This window comes from Oncorhynchus keta, chromosome 26 (genome assembly GCF_023373465.1).
Source record: "Oncorhynchus keta strain PuntledgeMale-10-30-2019 chromosome 26, Oket_V2, whole genome shotgun sequence".
NCBI lineage: Eukaryota > Metazoa > Chordata > Actinopteri > Salmoniformes > Salmonidae > Oncorhynchus > Oncorhynchus keta.
Window position 1 is genome coordinate 46,159,862 of NC_068446.1, and position 16,129 is coordinate 46,175,990.

Genomic DNA, 16,129 nt, shown 5'->3' on the forward strand with positions numbered 1-16,129 from the left:
AGCTGGGGGCAGAGGGTGGTCTATAGCAGGCGGCAACGGTGAGAGACTTGTTTTTAGAGAGGTGGATTTTTAAAAGTAGAAGTTCAAATTGTTTGGGTACAGACCTGGATAGTAGGACAGAACTCTGCAGGCTATCTTTGCAGTAGATTGCAACAACCGCCCCCTTTGGCAGTTCTATCTTGTCTGAAAATGTTGTAGTTTGGAATTAAAATTTCTGAATTGTTGGTGGTCTTCCTAAGCCAGGATTCAGACACAGCTAGAACATCTGGGTTGGCAGAGTGTGCTGAAGCAGTGAATAGAACACACTTAGGGAGGAGGCTTCTAATGTTAACATGCATGAAACCAAGGCTATTACGGTTACAGAAGTCATCAAAAGAGAGCGCCTGGGGAATAGGAGTGGAGCTAGGCACTGCAGGGCCTGGATTCACCTCTACATCGCCAGAGGAACAGAGGAGGAGTAGGATAAGGGTACGGCTAAAAGCAATAAGAATTGGTCGTCTAGAACGTCTGGAACAGAGAGTAAAAGGAGGTTTCTGGGGGCGATAAAATAGCATCAAGGTATAATGTACAAAGGTATGGTAGGATGTGAATACAGTGGAGGTAAACCTAGGTATTGAGTAATGATGAGAGAGATATTGTCTCTAGAAACATCATTGAAACCAGGAGATGTCATCGCATGTGTGGGTGGTGGAACTAATAGGTTGGATAAGGTATAGTGAGCAGGACTAGAGGCTCTACAGTGAAATAAGCCAATAAACACTAACCAGAACAGCAATGGACAAGACATATTGACATTAAGGAGAGGCATGCTTAGTCGAGTGATCAAAAGGGTCCAGTGAGTGGAGAGGTTGGTTGGGGGTCACGTGATTTAGACAGCTAGCCGGGCCATCGGTAGCAAGCTAGCATAGGATGGTGGTCTGTTTTTAGCCACCTCGTGCGTTTCCGTCGGTAGGATTAGTGGGGTTCCGTGTGGTAGAGGGGATTAATCCAAATCACACAACAACAAAAAAACAATAGATATAGTTATAGAGGCCCAAGAAAGAAAAAAATAAAAAAGAAATTGTCCGATAGGTCTATTCAGATAGCAGCCGATAAGACAGCTAACGGTTAGCGGACCGCAGATGGGCGTTCAGGTAACGTCGCGACGGAGGAGCCAGCTGGATAACTCCCTCCGGTAGATGACGTCTGTAGTCCAGTTGTGAAGGCCCGGTGGGGCTCCGCGTTGGCAGTATAACGGGTCCGGATAGGTGATTGTAGCCCAGGAGTGATTGATAGAACTCTTCAGCTGGCTAGCTCCGGAATAATTGACGTTTGCTCCGGAATCGACGAAAGCCGATAGTCACACGGATAGCAGCTAGCTAGCTGTGAGATCCAGGTATGAATGTCCAGAGTTAGCGGTTGAAATCCAGGGACATGGAGAGAAAAATAGGTCCGGTATGTTCCGTTCCGAGCCGCGCTGTACAAAACTGCCGATAGATTTTTAACAAAAAAGGATAGCTGATGACCACAAACCGTGGTTAGCTGAATACTAACGATTAGCCAGTAAAGAAGCTAACTAGCTTCTTATTAGCTTCTGATTAGCTTCTGGCTAGCTTCTGGATTAGCTTCTGGATTAGCTTCTGGTTAGCTTCTATGGAGGATTACAGATATGAGGTAAATAATACTTTTTAAAAATAAATATAAATTGGTGAGGCAGGTTGCAGGAGAGTGTTTTGAAGATGAGTTTATGGAGACAAAAAAATATATATATATATAATATCATTTTTACAAATATACATATATATATATATATATATATATATAAAGGTATGCGAAAAAAGTTGTAAATATATATATATACGGGACACGACAAGCCGAGGACAAAAAACGTCTGAACTGCTACGCCATCTTGGAACATGCTTGTGCTCCCGACAGTGCAGTAATATCTAACAAATTGCACAACATATACCCAATACACACAAATCTAAGTAGGAATGAATTAAGACTATATACATGTGGACGAGCGATGTCAGAGCGGAACGGACTTAGATACTGTAGAATAGTATAAAGAACAGTACATACATATGAGATGAGTAATGCCATATATGTGAACATTATTAAGTGACTCCATTCCTTAAAGTGGCCAGTGATTCCTAGTCTATGCCTATAGGCAGCAGCCTCTAATGTGCTAGTGATGGCTGTTTAACAATCTGATGGCCTTGAGATAGAAGTTGTTTTTCGGTCCCAGCTTTGATACACCTGTACTGACCTTGCCATCTAGATGATAGCAGGGGAACAGAGAGTGGCTCAGGTGGTTGATGTCCTTGACAATATTTTTGGCCTTCCTGTGACATCGGTGCTATAGGTGTCCAGGTGGGCGGGTTGTTTGCCCACGGTGATGCGTTGGGCAGACCACACCATCCTCTGGAGAGCCTTGCGGTTGTGGGCGGTGCAGTTGCCAAACCAGGCGGTGATAATTTATGAGGGTTTTAGGTGACAAGCCACATTTCTTTAGCTTCCTATACGGACTCCCGGGAGTCTCTCGAAAGAGGCGAAGGTCGAGATATAACTAGTAGACTGGTACTGTATATAACTAGTAGGCTGGTAGTGTATATAACTAGTAGACTGGTACTATATATAACTAGTAGACTGGTAGTGTATATAACTAGTAGACTGGTAGTGTATATAACTAGTAGACTGGTAGTGTATATAACTAGTAGACTGGTAGTGTATATAACTAGTAGACTGGTAGTGTATATAACTAGTAGACTGGTAGTGTATATAACTAGTAGACTGGTAGTGTATATAACTAGTAGACTGGTAGTATATATAACTAGTAGACTGGTAGTGTATATAACTAGTAGACTGGTAGTGTATATAACTAGTAGACTGGTAGTGTATATAACTAGTAGACTGGTAGTGTATATAACTAGTAGACTGGTAGTGTATATAACTAGTAGACTGGTAGTATATATAACTAGTAGACTGGTACTATATATAACTAGTAGACTGGTACTATATATAACTAGTAGACTGGTACTGTATATAACTAGTAGACTGGTACTATATATAACTAGTAGACTGGTAGTGTATATAGACTGGTACTATATATAACTAGTAGACTGGTACTATATATAACTAGTAGACTGGTAGTGTATATAGTGCAAGTTCTGTTTCTTTCCTCTTGTCCACACATAAATAACGACACTGTAATGGCCCCGTTTTTACAGTATAATATATATTTATTTACAGTATAATATATATTTACTTACAGTTTAATATATATTTACTTACAGTATAATATATATTTATTTACAGTATAATATATATTTATTTACAGTATAATATATTTTTATTTACAGTCTAATATATATTTACTTACAGTATAATATATATGTTTGATATAATATATAAAACTTTATATTAAATCTAGGTAGATGAAATGTGGTATAGTCTCTCTCTGTCTCTCTCTCTCTCTCTCTCTCTCTTTCTCGCTCTCTCTCTCATTCCATCTCTCTCTCTCGCTCTGTCTCATTCTCTCTCTCTGTCTCATTCTATTTCTCTCTCTCTATCTCTCTCTCTCTCTCATTCTCTCTCTCTTTCTCTCATTCTATCTCTCCCTGTCTCATTCTCTCTCTCTGTCTCATTCTCTCTCTCTCTCTCTCTCTCTCTCATTTTCTCTCTCTTTCTCTCTCTCTCTCTGTCTCATTCTCTCTCTCTCTCTGTCTCATTCTCTCTCTCATTCTATCTCTCTCTCCCATGCTCTCTCTCTCTATTTATCTCTCATTATATCTCTCTCTCTCTCTCTCTCTCTCTATCTATCTATCTCTCATTCCTCATTCTATCTCTCTCATTCTCTCTCTGTATTATGTGTGTGTGTTGAGCAGTATCTCCAGCCAGCAGGGGCATGATGTAATAAATTGTCTGGAATAGCAGGGGCCCCATCCCTTAGCGAAGCTAATCCTCACACTGTTAGGATCATAGGGGCCCTCTAGCAGCTCTATAGGGTCAGCGTGCTGCAAGCTCCTCAACATGCTGAATCTCTCCCAGTCAAACACCCTGATAGAATATCCTGACATCACCTTCCTCACAACCAGACTCCTGCTCCCAGGAACATCCAGGGTGGGGGAATTCACAAAGATGGGGTGTTGACTCCGGTTATAGGCCCACACCCCGTCCGGTTCTTTACTGAGGAGGATACCGTAACCGATCTTGGCGCGTGTGCGCTGGACAGTACGGAAGCGGGGGTGGTCTGTGGAACAGGGTTGATGGTTATCGTGGAGGCTGAGCTGGCCCAGACAGAAGCCGGTCCCCTGAGGTAGATCGTAGAAGACAGAGACGGAGGTGTGGTAGACCGGGTAGAGACGGCCCACGCGCTCACGGTGTTCCCAGTAGGCCATGTGACACCACTGGTTGGATACGTCCGGGGACACACTGGCATCTGGAGGAGAGAGAGACAGTTTATTATTTCTGACTTTTGTGACGCCTCTGCTGGTTTGGAAAATGTTTTTAATGCTTTTGTCCTCAGATAATCGCATGGTCTGCTTTCGCCGTAAAGCCTTTTTGAAATCTGACTACGCGGCTGGATTAACAAGAAGTTAAGATTTTAAATGATGTAGGACACTTGTATGTTCATGAATGTTTAATATTACGATTCTTGTATTTTGACTTTCGCGCTCTGCAATTTCACCGGATGTTGGTGAGGTGGGTCACTAATAATAATAGCAATGAGTGTGTAGGGAGTCGGGATGAGACAGACTTGCAGGCAGCTTTTCTCAGCCAGTTGAAATGATGAAACATCTGGCATAATTTTTTACGGATATACACAAAGAAATATACATGGAAAAAAGGTCCAAAATGAAACAAAGTGTAGCTAGTTTACAGTCTTTCCAGCTTCAAGTTTGAAGTGATTGTGTTAGCTGTGTTGTTGGCTAGCTCCTCTGAACAACAGGGTCCTGACGAGTCAACACATGCCTCTTGCAACCGAACCAATAGAACGAATGACCAGCCAGCTTGGGAAGCAACCCTAGAATTGTATGGGGACTATATCTTGTAAAAGGATGAAATAGTATTAATAAATGAATCAAAATAGCATTTTTAATTAAAATATGTAAATCATTATTTGAATATGTTGGTAGCCCGAGAAGCAGGGGGAGGGAGAGAGAGGGAGGTAAGGGAGAGAGGGAGGTAAGGGGGAGAAGGGGAGGAGGGAGGGAGGGAGAGAGAGGGAGGTAGGGAGAGAGGGAGAGGGGGAGGGGGAGGGAGGGAGAGAGAGAGAGGGGGTAGGGAGGGAGGGAGAGAGAGGGAGGTAGGGAGAGAGGGAGGGAGGCAGAGGGGAGGGAGGGAGAGAGAGAGGGGGTAGGGAGGGAGAGAGGGGGGTAGGGAGGGAGGGAGAGAGAGGGGGTAGGGAGGGAGGGAGAGAGGGGAAGGAGGGAGAGAGAGGGGAGGGAGGGAGAGAGAGGGAGGTGAGAGGGGGAAGGAGGGAGAGAGAGATGCAAACTTAAGACGTACTGTAGAGTAGTACGGAGTGAACACATTTAATTAGTCCCTAAAGAAATCACTCCCCGGACCCTAGTTAGTGACACGCTCTAACCAACTGAGCCACACAGGATCATATTATATATACCATACATACCATACCATATTATATATACCATACATACCATATTATATATACCACACATACCATATTATATATACCACACATACCATATTATATACCATACATACCATATTATATACCATACATACCATATTATATACCATACATACCATACCATATTATATATACCATACATACCATATTATATACCATACATACCATACCATATTATATACCATACATACCATACCATATTATATATACCATACATACCATACCATATTATATACCATACATACCATACCATATTATATATACCATACATACCATATTATATACCATACATACCATACCATATTATATACCATACATACCATACCATATTATATACCATACATACCATACCATATTATATATACCATACATACCATACCATATTCTATACCATACATACCATATTATATATACCATACATACCATATTATATACCATACATACCATACCATATTATATACCATACATACCATACCATATTATATACCATACATACCATACCATATTATATATACCATACATACCATACCATATTATATACCATACATACCATATTATATACCATACATACCATACCATATTATATACCATACATACCATACCATATTATATATACCATACATACCATACCATATTATATATACCATACATACCATATTATATACCATACATACCATACCATATTATATACCATACATACCATACCATATTATATACCATACATACCATATTATATACCATACCATATTATATACCATACATACCATACCATATTATATATACCATACATACCATACCATATTATATACCATACATATCATACCATATTATATACCATACAACCATACCATATTATATACCACACATACCATATTATATACCACACATACCATGTTATATACCATACATACCATATTATATACCATACATACCATACCATATTATATACCATACATACCATATTATATACCATACCATATTATATATACCATACATACCATACCATATTATATACCATACATACCATACCATATTATATACCATACATATCATACCATATTATATATACCATACATACCATACCATATTATATACCATACAAACCATACCATAGTATATACCATACATACCATATTATATACCATACATACCATATTATATACAATACATACCATACCATATTATATACCGTACCATATTATATACCATACCATATTATATATACCATACATACCATACCATATTATATACCATACCATATTATATACCATACCATATTATATATACCATACATACCATACCATATTATATACCATACATACCATACCATATTATATACCATACAAATCATACCATATTATATATACCATACATACCATACCATATTATATACCATACCATATTATATACCATACATACCATACCATATTATATATACCATACATACCATACCATATTATATACCATACATACCATACCATATTATATACCACACATAGCATACCATATTATATACCATACATACCATATTATATACCACACATACCATACCATATTATATACCATACATACCATATTATATACCACACATACCATACCATATTATATACCATACATACCATATTATATACCATACATACCATATTATATACCATACATACCATACCATATTATATACCATACATACCATACCATATTATATACCACACATACCATACCATATTATATACCATACATAGCATACCATATTATATACCACACATACCATACCATATTATATACCATACATACCATACCATATTATATACCATACATACCATATTATATACCATACATACCATATTATATACCATACATACCATATTATATACCATACATACCATACCATATTATATACCATACATACATACCATATTATATACCATACATACCATATTATATACCATACATACCATACCATATTATATACCATACCATATTATATACCATACCATATTATATATACCATACATACCATACCATATTATATACCATACATACCATACCATATTATATACCATACATACCATACCATATTATATATACCATACATACCTAACCATATTATATACCATACCATATTATATACCATACCATATTATATACCATACATACCATATCATATTATATACCATACCATATTATATACCATACATACCATACAATATTATATACCATACATACCATACCATATTATATATACCATACATACCATATTATATATACCATACATACCATATCATATTATATACCATAAATACCATACAATATTATATCCCATACATACCATATTATATATACCATACATACCATACCATATTATATATACCATACCATATTATATACCATACCATATTATATATACCATACATAGCATACCATATTATATACCATACATACCATACCATATTATATACCATACATACCATACCATATTATATACTTCACATACCATACCATATTATATACCATACATACCATATTATATACCATACATACCATACCATATATACCATACATATCATACCATATTATATACTTCACATACCATACCATATTATATACCACACATACCATACCATATTATATACCATACATACCATATTATATACCATACATACCATACCATATTATATACCACACATACCATACCATATTATATACCATACATACCATATTATATACCATACCATATTATATACCATACAACCATACCATAGTATATACCATACATACCATATTATATACCATACATACCATACCATATTATATACCATACATACCATACCATATTATATACCATACCATATTATATACCATACCATATTATATATACCATACATACCATACCATATTATATACCACACATACCATACCATATTATATACCATACATACCATACCATATTATATACCATACATACCATATTATATACCATACCATATTATATACCATACAACCATACCATAGTATATACCATACATACCATATTATATACCATACATACCATACCATATTATATATACCATACATACCATACCATATTATATACCACACATACCATACCATATTATATACCATACATACCATACCATATTATATATACCATACATACCATACCATATTATATACCATACCATATTATATATCATACCATATTATATACCATACATACCATATAATATTATATACCATACCATATTATATACCATACATACCATACCATATTATATATACCATACATACCATATCATATTATATACCATAAATACCATACAATATTATATACCATACATTCCATATTATATATACCATACATACCATACCATATTATATATACCATACCATATTATATACCATACCATATTATATATACCATACATACCATATTATATATACCATACATAGCATACCATATTATATACCATACATACCATACCATATTATATACCATACATACCATATTATATACCACACATACCATACCATATTATATACCATATTATATATACCATACATACCATACCATATTATATACCACACATACCATACCATATTATATACCATACATACCATACCATATTATATATACCATACATACCATATTATATATACCATACCATATTATATACCATACCATATTATATATACCATACATACCATACCATATTATATACCATACATACCATACCATATTATATACCATACATACCATACCATATTATATACCATACATACCATATTATATACTTCACATACCACACCATATTATATACCATACATACCATATTATATACCATACACACCATACCATATTATATACCACACATACCATACCATATTATATACCATACATACCATACCATAATATATACCATACATACCATACCATATTATATATACCATACCATATTATATACCATACATACCATATTATATACTTCACATACCATACCATATTATATACCATACATACCATATTATATACCATACATACCATATTATATATACCATACCATATTATATATACCATACATACCATACCATATTATATACCATACATACCATACCATATTATATACCATACATACCATACCATATTATATACCATACATACCATACCATATTATATACCATACATACCATACCATATTATATACCATACATACCATACCATATTATATACCATACAACCATACCATATTATATACCATACATACCATACCATATTATATACCACACATACCATACCATATTATATACCATAGCATTTTATATACCACACATGACCATACCATATTATATATACCAAACCATATTATATACGTCATATACCATACCATATTATATACCACACATAGCATACCATATTATATACCATACATACCATACCATATTATATACCATACAACTATACCATATTATATACCATACATACCATAGTATATACCATACATACCATATTAGATATTACATATACCATACCATATTAGATATTACATATACCATACAATATTAGATATTATACATAACGTATTAGATATTAAATATACCATCCCATATTAGATATTACATATACCATATTAGATATTACATATACCATATTAGATATTATATATACCATATTAGATATTAAATATACCATATTAGATATTAAATATACCATACCATACTAGATATTACATATACCATATTAGATATTACATATACCATACTAGATATTACATATACCATACTAGATATTATATATACCATACCATATTATATATTACATATACCATACCATATTAGATATTACATATACCATACAAGATATTATATATACCATACCATATTATATATTACATATACCATACCATATTAGATATTACATATACCATACCATATTAGATATTACATATACCATACCATACTAGATATTATATATACCATATTAGATATTATATATACCATATTAGATATTACATATACCATATTAGATATTATATATACCATATTAGATATTACATATACCATATTAGATATTATATATACCATATTAGATATTACATATACCATATTAGATATTATATATACCATATTAGATATTACATATACCATATTAGATATTATATATACCATATTAGATATTGCATATACCATATTAGATATTATATATACCATATTAGATATTATATATACCATATTAGATATTACATATACCATACTAGATATTACATATACCATACCATACTAGATATTACATATACCATATTAGATATTATATATACCATATTAGATATTATATATACCATATTAGATATTATATATACCATATTAGATATTACATATACCATACTAGATATTACATATACCATACCATACTAGATATTACATATACCATACTAGATATTACATATACCATATTAGATATTACATATACCATACTAGATATTATATATACCATACCATATTAGATATTATATATACCATATTAGATATTATATATACCATATTAGATATTATATATACCATACCATATTAGATATTATATATACCATATTATATATTTATTATACCATATTATATAGTTATGTATATAACTAGTAGACTGGTAGTGTATATAACCTGTAGACTGGTAGTGTATATAACTAGTAGACTGGTACTATATATAACTAGTAGACTGGTACTATATATAACTAGTAGACTGGTACTATATATAACTAGTAGACTGGTACTATATATAACTAGTAGACTGGTACTGTATATAACTAGTAGACTGGTACTATATATAACTAGTAGACTGGTAGTGTATATAACTAGTAGACTGGTACTATATATAACTAGTAGACTGGTAGTGTATATAACTAGTAGACTGGTACTATATATAACTAGTAGACTGGTAGTGTATATAACTAGTAGACTGGTACTGTATATAACTAGTAGACTGGTAGTGTATATAACTAGTAGACTGGTAGTGTATATAACTAGTAGACTGGTACTATATATAACTAGTAGACTGGTACTATATATAACTAGTAGACTGGTAGTGTATATAACTAGTAGACTGGTAGTGTATATAACTAGTAGACTGGTACTATATATAACTAGTAGACTGGTACTATATATAACTAGTAGACTGGTAGTGTATATAACTAGGAGACTGGTACAATATATAACTATTAGACTGGTAGTGTATATAGACTGGTACTATATATAACTAGTAGACTGGTAGTGTATATAACTAGTAGACTGGTACTATATATAACTAGTAGACTGGTAGTGTATATAACTAGTAGACTGGTACTATATATAACTAGTAGACTGGTAGTGTATATAACTAGTAGACTGGTACTTTATATAACTAGTAGACTGGTAGTGTATATAACTAGTAGACTGGTAGTGTATATAACTAGTAGACTGGTACTATATATAACTAGTAGACTGGTACTATATATAACTAGTAGACTGGTAGTGTATATAACTAGTAGACTGGTAGTGTATATAACTAGTAGACTGGTACTATATATAACTAGTAGACTGGTACTATATATAACTAGTAGACTGGTACTATATATAACTAGTAGACTGGTAGTGTATATAACTAGTAGACTGGTAGTGTATATAACTAGTAGACTGGTACTATATATAACTAGTAGACTGGTAGTGTATATAACTAGTAGACTACATATTAGATATTATATATACCATATTAGATATTATATATACCATATTATATATTATATATACCATATTATATATTATATATACCATATTATATATTATATATACCATATTAGATCAGGTAAAAAGGAAGGAGGAAGTTGAATGTGGATAAACTGTCTTCAGCAGTTGTCTTTCTATAAATACATACAGGAGGTATTGTACTGACATCTAAGCTTAGTAGACGTATACCCCCCCCCCCGGCAGAGCGGTCACCCTGACAACGTGTGTGCAGCCGGTGACCCCTATAGCCCTTCATGCCATCAACACACATTCATTATCACGCAGAGTGATGTCATTATTTTGCTTCAGAGCCTCTCTTGGCACCGGGGATTTAAAGTTCCTTTCTGTTTCTCCATCCTCTCTCTTCTGCTCTCACAGCTTCATGACACACCACCTCACCCTCTCTAGCAAACATCCTGTAAGGTGGTGCAGAGCAGAGGGAGAACAGGGAACAGCAGAGGGAGAACAGGGAACAGCAGAGGTAGAACTGGGAACAGCAGAGGGAGAACGGGGAACAGCAGAGGTAGAACAGTGAACAGCAGAGATAGAACTGGGAACAGCAGAGATAGAACTGGGAACAGCAGAGATAGAACTGGGAACAGCAGAGGGAGAACTGGGAACAGCAGAGGGAGAACGGGGAACAGCAGAGATAGAACTGGGAACAGCAGAGATAGAACTGGGAACAGCAGAGATAGAACTGGGAACAGCAGAGGGAGAACTGGGAACAGCAGAGGGAGAACGGGGAACAGCAGAGGGAGAACAGGGAACAGCAGAGGGAGAACAGGGAACAGCAGAGGGAGAACAGTGAACAGCAGAGATAGAACTGGGAACAGCAGAGATAGAACTGGGAACAGCAGAGATAGAACTGGGAACAGCAGAGATAGAACTGGGAACAGCAGAGGGAGAACTGGGAACAGCAGAGGGAGAACGGGGAACAGCAGAGGGAGAACAGGGAACAGCAGAGGGAGAACAGGGAACAGCAGAGGGAGAACTGGGAACAGCAGAGATAGAACTGGGAACAGCAGAGGGAGAACTGGGAACAGCAGAGGGAGAACGGGGAACAGCAGAGGGAGAACAGGGAACAGCAGAGGGAGAACAGGGAACAGCAGAGGGAGAACGGGGAACAGCAGAGGGAGAACAGGGAACAGCAGAGGGAGAACAGGGAACAGCAGAGGTAGAACAGTGAACAGCAGAGGGAGAACAGTGAACAGCAGAGGGAGAACAGGGAACAGCAGAGGGAGAACGGGGAACAGCAGAGGGAGAACTGGGAACAGCAGTTCTAGTGTCACTACAAACCCGGGTTCGATCCCAAGCAGACCTGATCGGGAGTTCCATAGGGCGGTGCACAATTGGGCTAAAGAGCCAAACACGGTCATCCCTACTCCTCTAGGGCTAAAGAGCCAGACACCGTCATCCCTACTCCTCTAGGGCTAAAGAGCCAGACACCGTCATCCCTACTCCTCTAGGGCTAAAGAGCCAGACACCGTCATCCCTACTCCTCTAGGGCTAAAGAGCCAGACACCGTCATCCCTACTCCTCTAGGGCTAAAGAGCCAGACACCGTCATCCCTACTCCTCTAGGGCTAAAGAGCCAGACACCGTCATCCCTACTCCTCTAGGGCTAAAGAGCCAGACACCGTCATCTCTACTCCTCTAGGGCTAAAGAGCCAGACACCGTCATCCCTACCCCTCTAGGGCTAAAGAGCCAGACACCGTCATCCCTACTCCTCTAGGGCTAAAGAGCCAGACACCGTCATCCCTACTCCTCTAGGGCTAAAGAGCCAGACACCGTCATCCCTACTCCTCTAGGGCTAAAGACCCAGACACCGTCATCCCTACTCCTCTAGGGCTAAAGAGCCAGACACCGTCATCCCTACTCCTCTAGGGCTAAAGAGCCAGACACCGTCATCCCTACTCCTCTAGGGCTAAAGAGCCAGACACCGTCATCCCTACCCCTCTAGGGCTAAAGAGCCAGACACCGTCATCCCTACCCCTCTAGGGCTAAAGAGCCAGACACCGTCATCCCTACTCCTCTAGGGCTAAAGAGCCAGACACCGTCATCCCTACTCCTCTAGGGCTAAAGAGCCAGACACCGTCATCCCTACTCCTCTAGGGCTAAAGAGCCAGACACCTTCATCCATACTCCTCATGGGCTAAAGAGCCAGACACCGTCATCCCTACTCCTCTAGGGCTAAAGAGCCAGACACCGTCATCCCTACTCCTCTAGGGCTAAAGAGCCAGACACCTTCATCCATACTCCTCATGGGCTAAAGAGCCAGACACCGTCATCCCTACTCCTCTAGGGCTAAAGAGCCAGACACCGTCATCCCTACTCCTCTAGGGCTAAAGAGCCAGACACCATCATTTGGGGCGGCAGGGTAGCCTAGTGGTTGGAGCGTTGGACTAGTAACCCGGAAGGTTGCAAGTTCAAATCCCCGAGCTGACAAGGTACCAATCTGTCGTTCTGCCCCTGAACAGGCAGTTAACCCACTGTTCCTAGGCCGTCATTGAAAATAAGAATTTGTTCTTAACTGACTTGCCTAGTTAAATAAAGGTTAAAAAATCCCTACTCCTCTAGGGCTAAAGAGCCAGACACCGTCATCCCTACTCCTCTAGGGCTAAAGAGCCAGACACCGTCATCCCTACTCCTCTAGGGCTAAAGAGCCAGACACCGTCATCCCTACTCCTCATGGGCTAAAGAGCCAGACACCGTCATCCCATCCCTACTCCTCTAGGGCTAAAGAGCCAGACACCGATCCCTACTCCTCTAGGGCTAAAGAGCCAGACACCCTCCCTACCCCTCTAGGGCTAAAGAGCCAGACAGTCATCTCTATTCCTCAGACACAGACACCGTCATCCCTACTCCTCTAGGGCTAAAGAGCCAGACACCTTCATCCATAATGGGCTAAAGAGCCAGACACCTTCATCCATACTCCTCATGGGCTAAAGAGCCAGACACCGTCATCCCTAGGGCTAAAGAGCCAGACACCTCATCCCTACTCCTCTAGGGCTAAAGAGCCAGACACCGTCATCCCTACTCCTCTAGGGCTAAAGAGCCAGACACCGTCATCCCTACTCCTCTAGGGCTAAAGAGCCAGACACCGTCATCCCTACTCCTCTGGGCTAAAGAGCAGACACCGTCATCCCACCCCCTCTAGGGCTAAAGAGCCAGACACCGTCATCCCTACTCCTCTAGGGCTAAAGAGCCAGACACATCCCTACTCCTCTAGGGCTAAAGAGCCAGACATCCCTACTCCTCTAGGGCTAAAGAGCCAGACACCGTCATCCCTACTCCTCTAGGGCTAAAGAGCCAGACACCGTCATCCCTACTCCTCTAGGGCTAAAGAGGACACCTTCTAAAGGGCTAAAGAGCCAGACACCTTCATCCCTACTCCTCTAGGGCTAAAGAGCCAGACACCGTCACACTCCTCTAGGGCTAAAGAGCCAGACACCGTCATCCCTACTCCTCTAGGGCTAAAGAGCCAGACACCGTCATCCCTACTCCTCTAGGGAAAAAAGAGCCAGACACCGTCATCCCTACTCCTCTAGGGCTAAGAGCCAGACACCTGTCATCCCTACTCCTCTGGGCTAAAGAGCCAGACACCGTCATCCCTACTCCTCTAGGGCTAAAGAGCCAGACACCGTCATCCCTACTCCTCTAAAGAGCCAGACACCGTCATCCCTACTCCTCTGGGCTAAAGAGCCAGACACCGTCATCCCTACTCCTCTAGGGCTAAAGAGCCAGACACCG

General features: G+C 38.0%; 1 protein-coding gene across 1 annotated transcript in view; it reads right to left on the minus strand.

Annotated features, from left to right (window-relative positions):
• Positions 1-3,224: 3,224 nt before the first annotated feature.
• Positions 3,225-16,129, minus strand: part of smad6b (SMAD family member 6b) — a 51,143-nt gene continuing 38,238 nt past the window's right edge. Inside the window, 1 exon segment of the mRNA XM_052481091.1 lies at positions 3,225-4,420. Coding sequence (XP_052337051.1) covers positions 3,846-4,420 — 575 coding nt within the window. The 3' untranslated portion in view covers positions 3,225-3,845.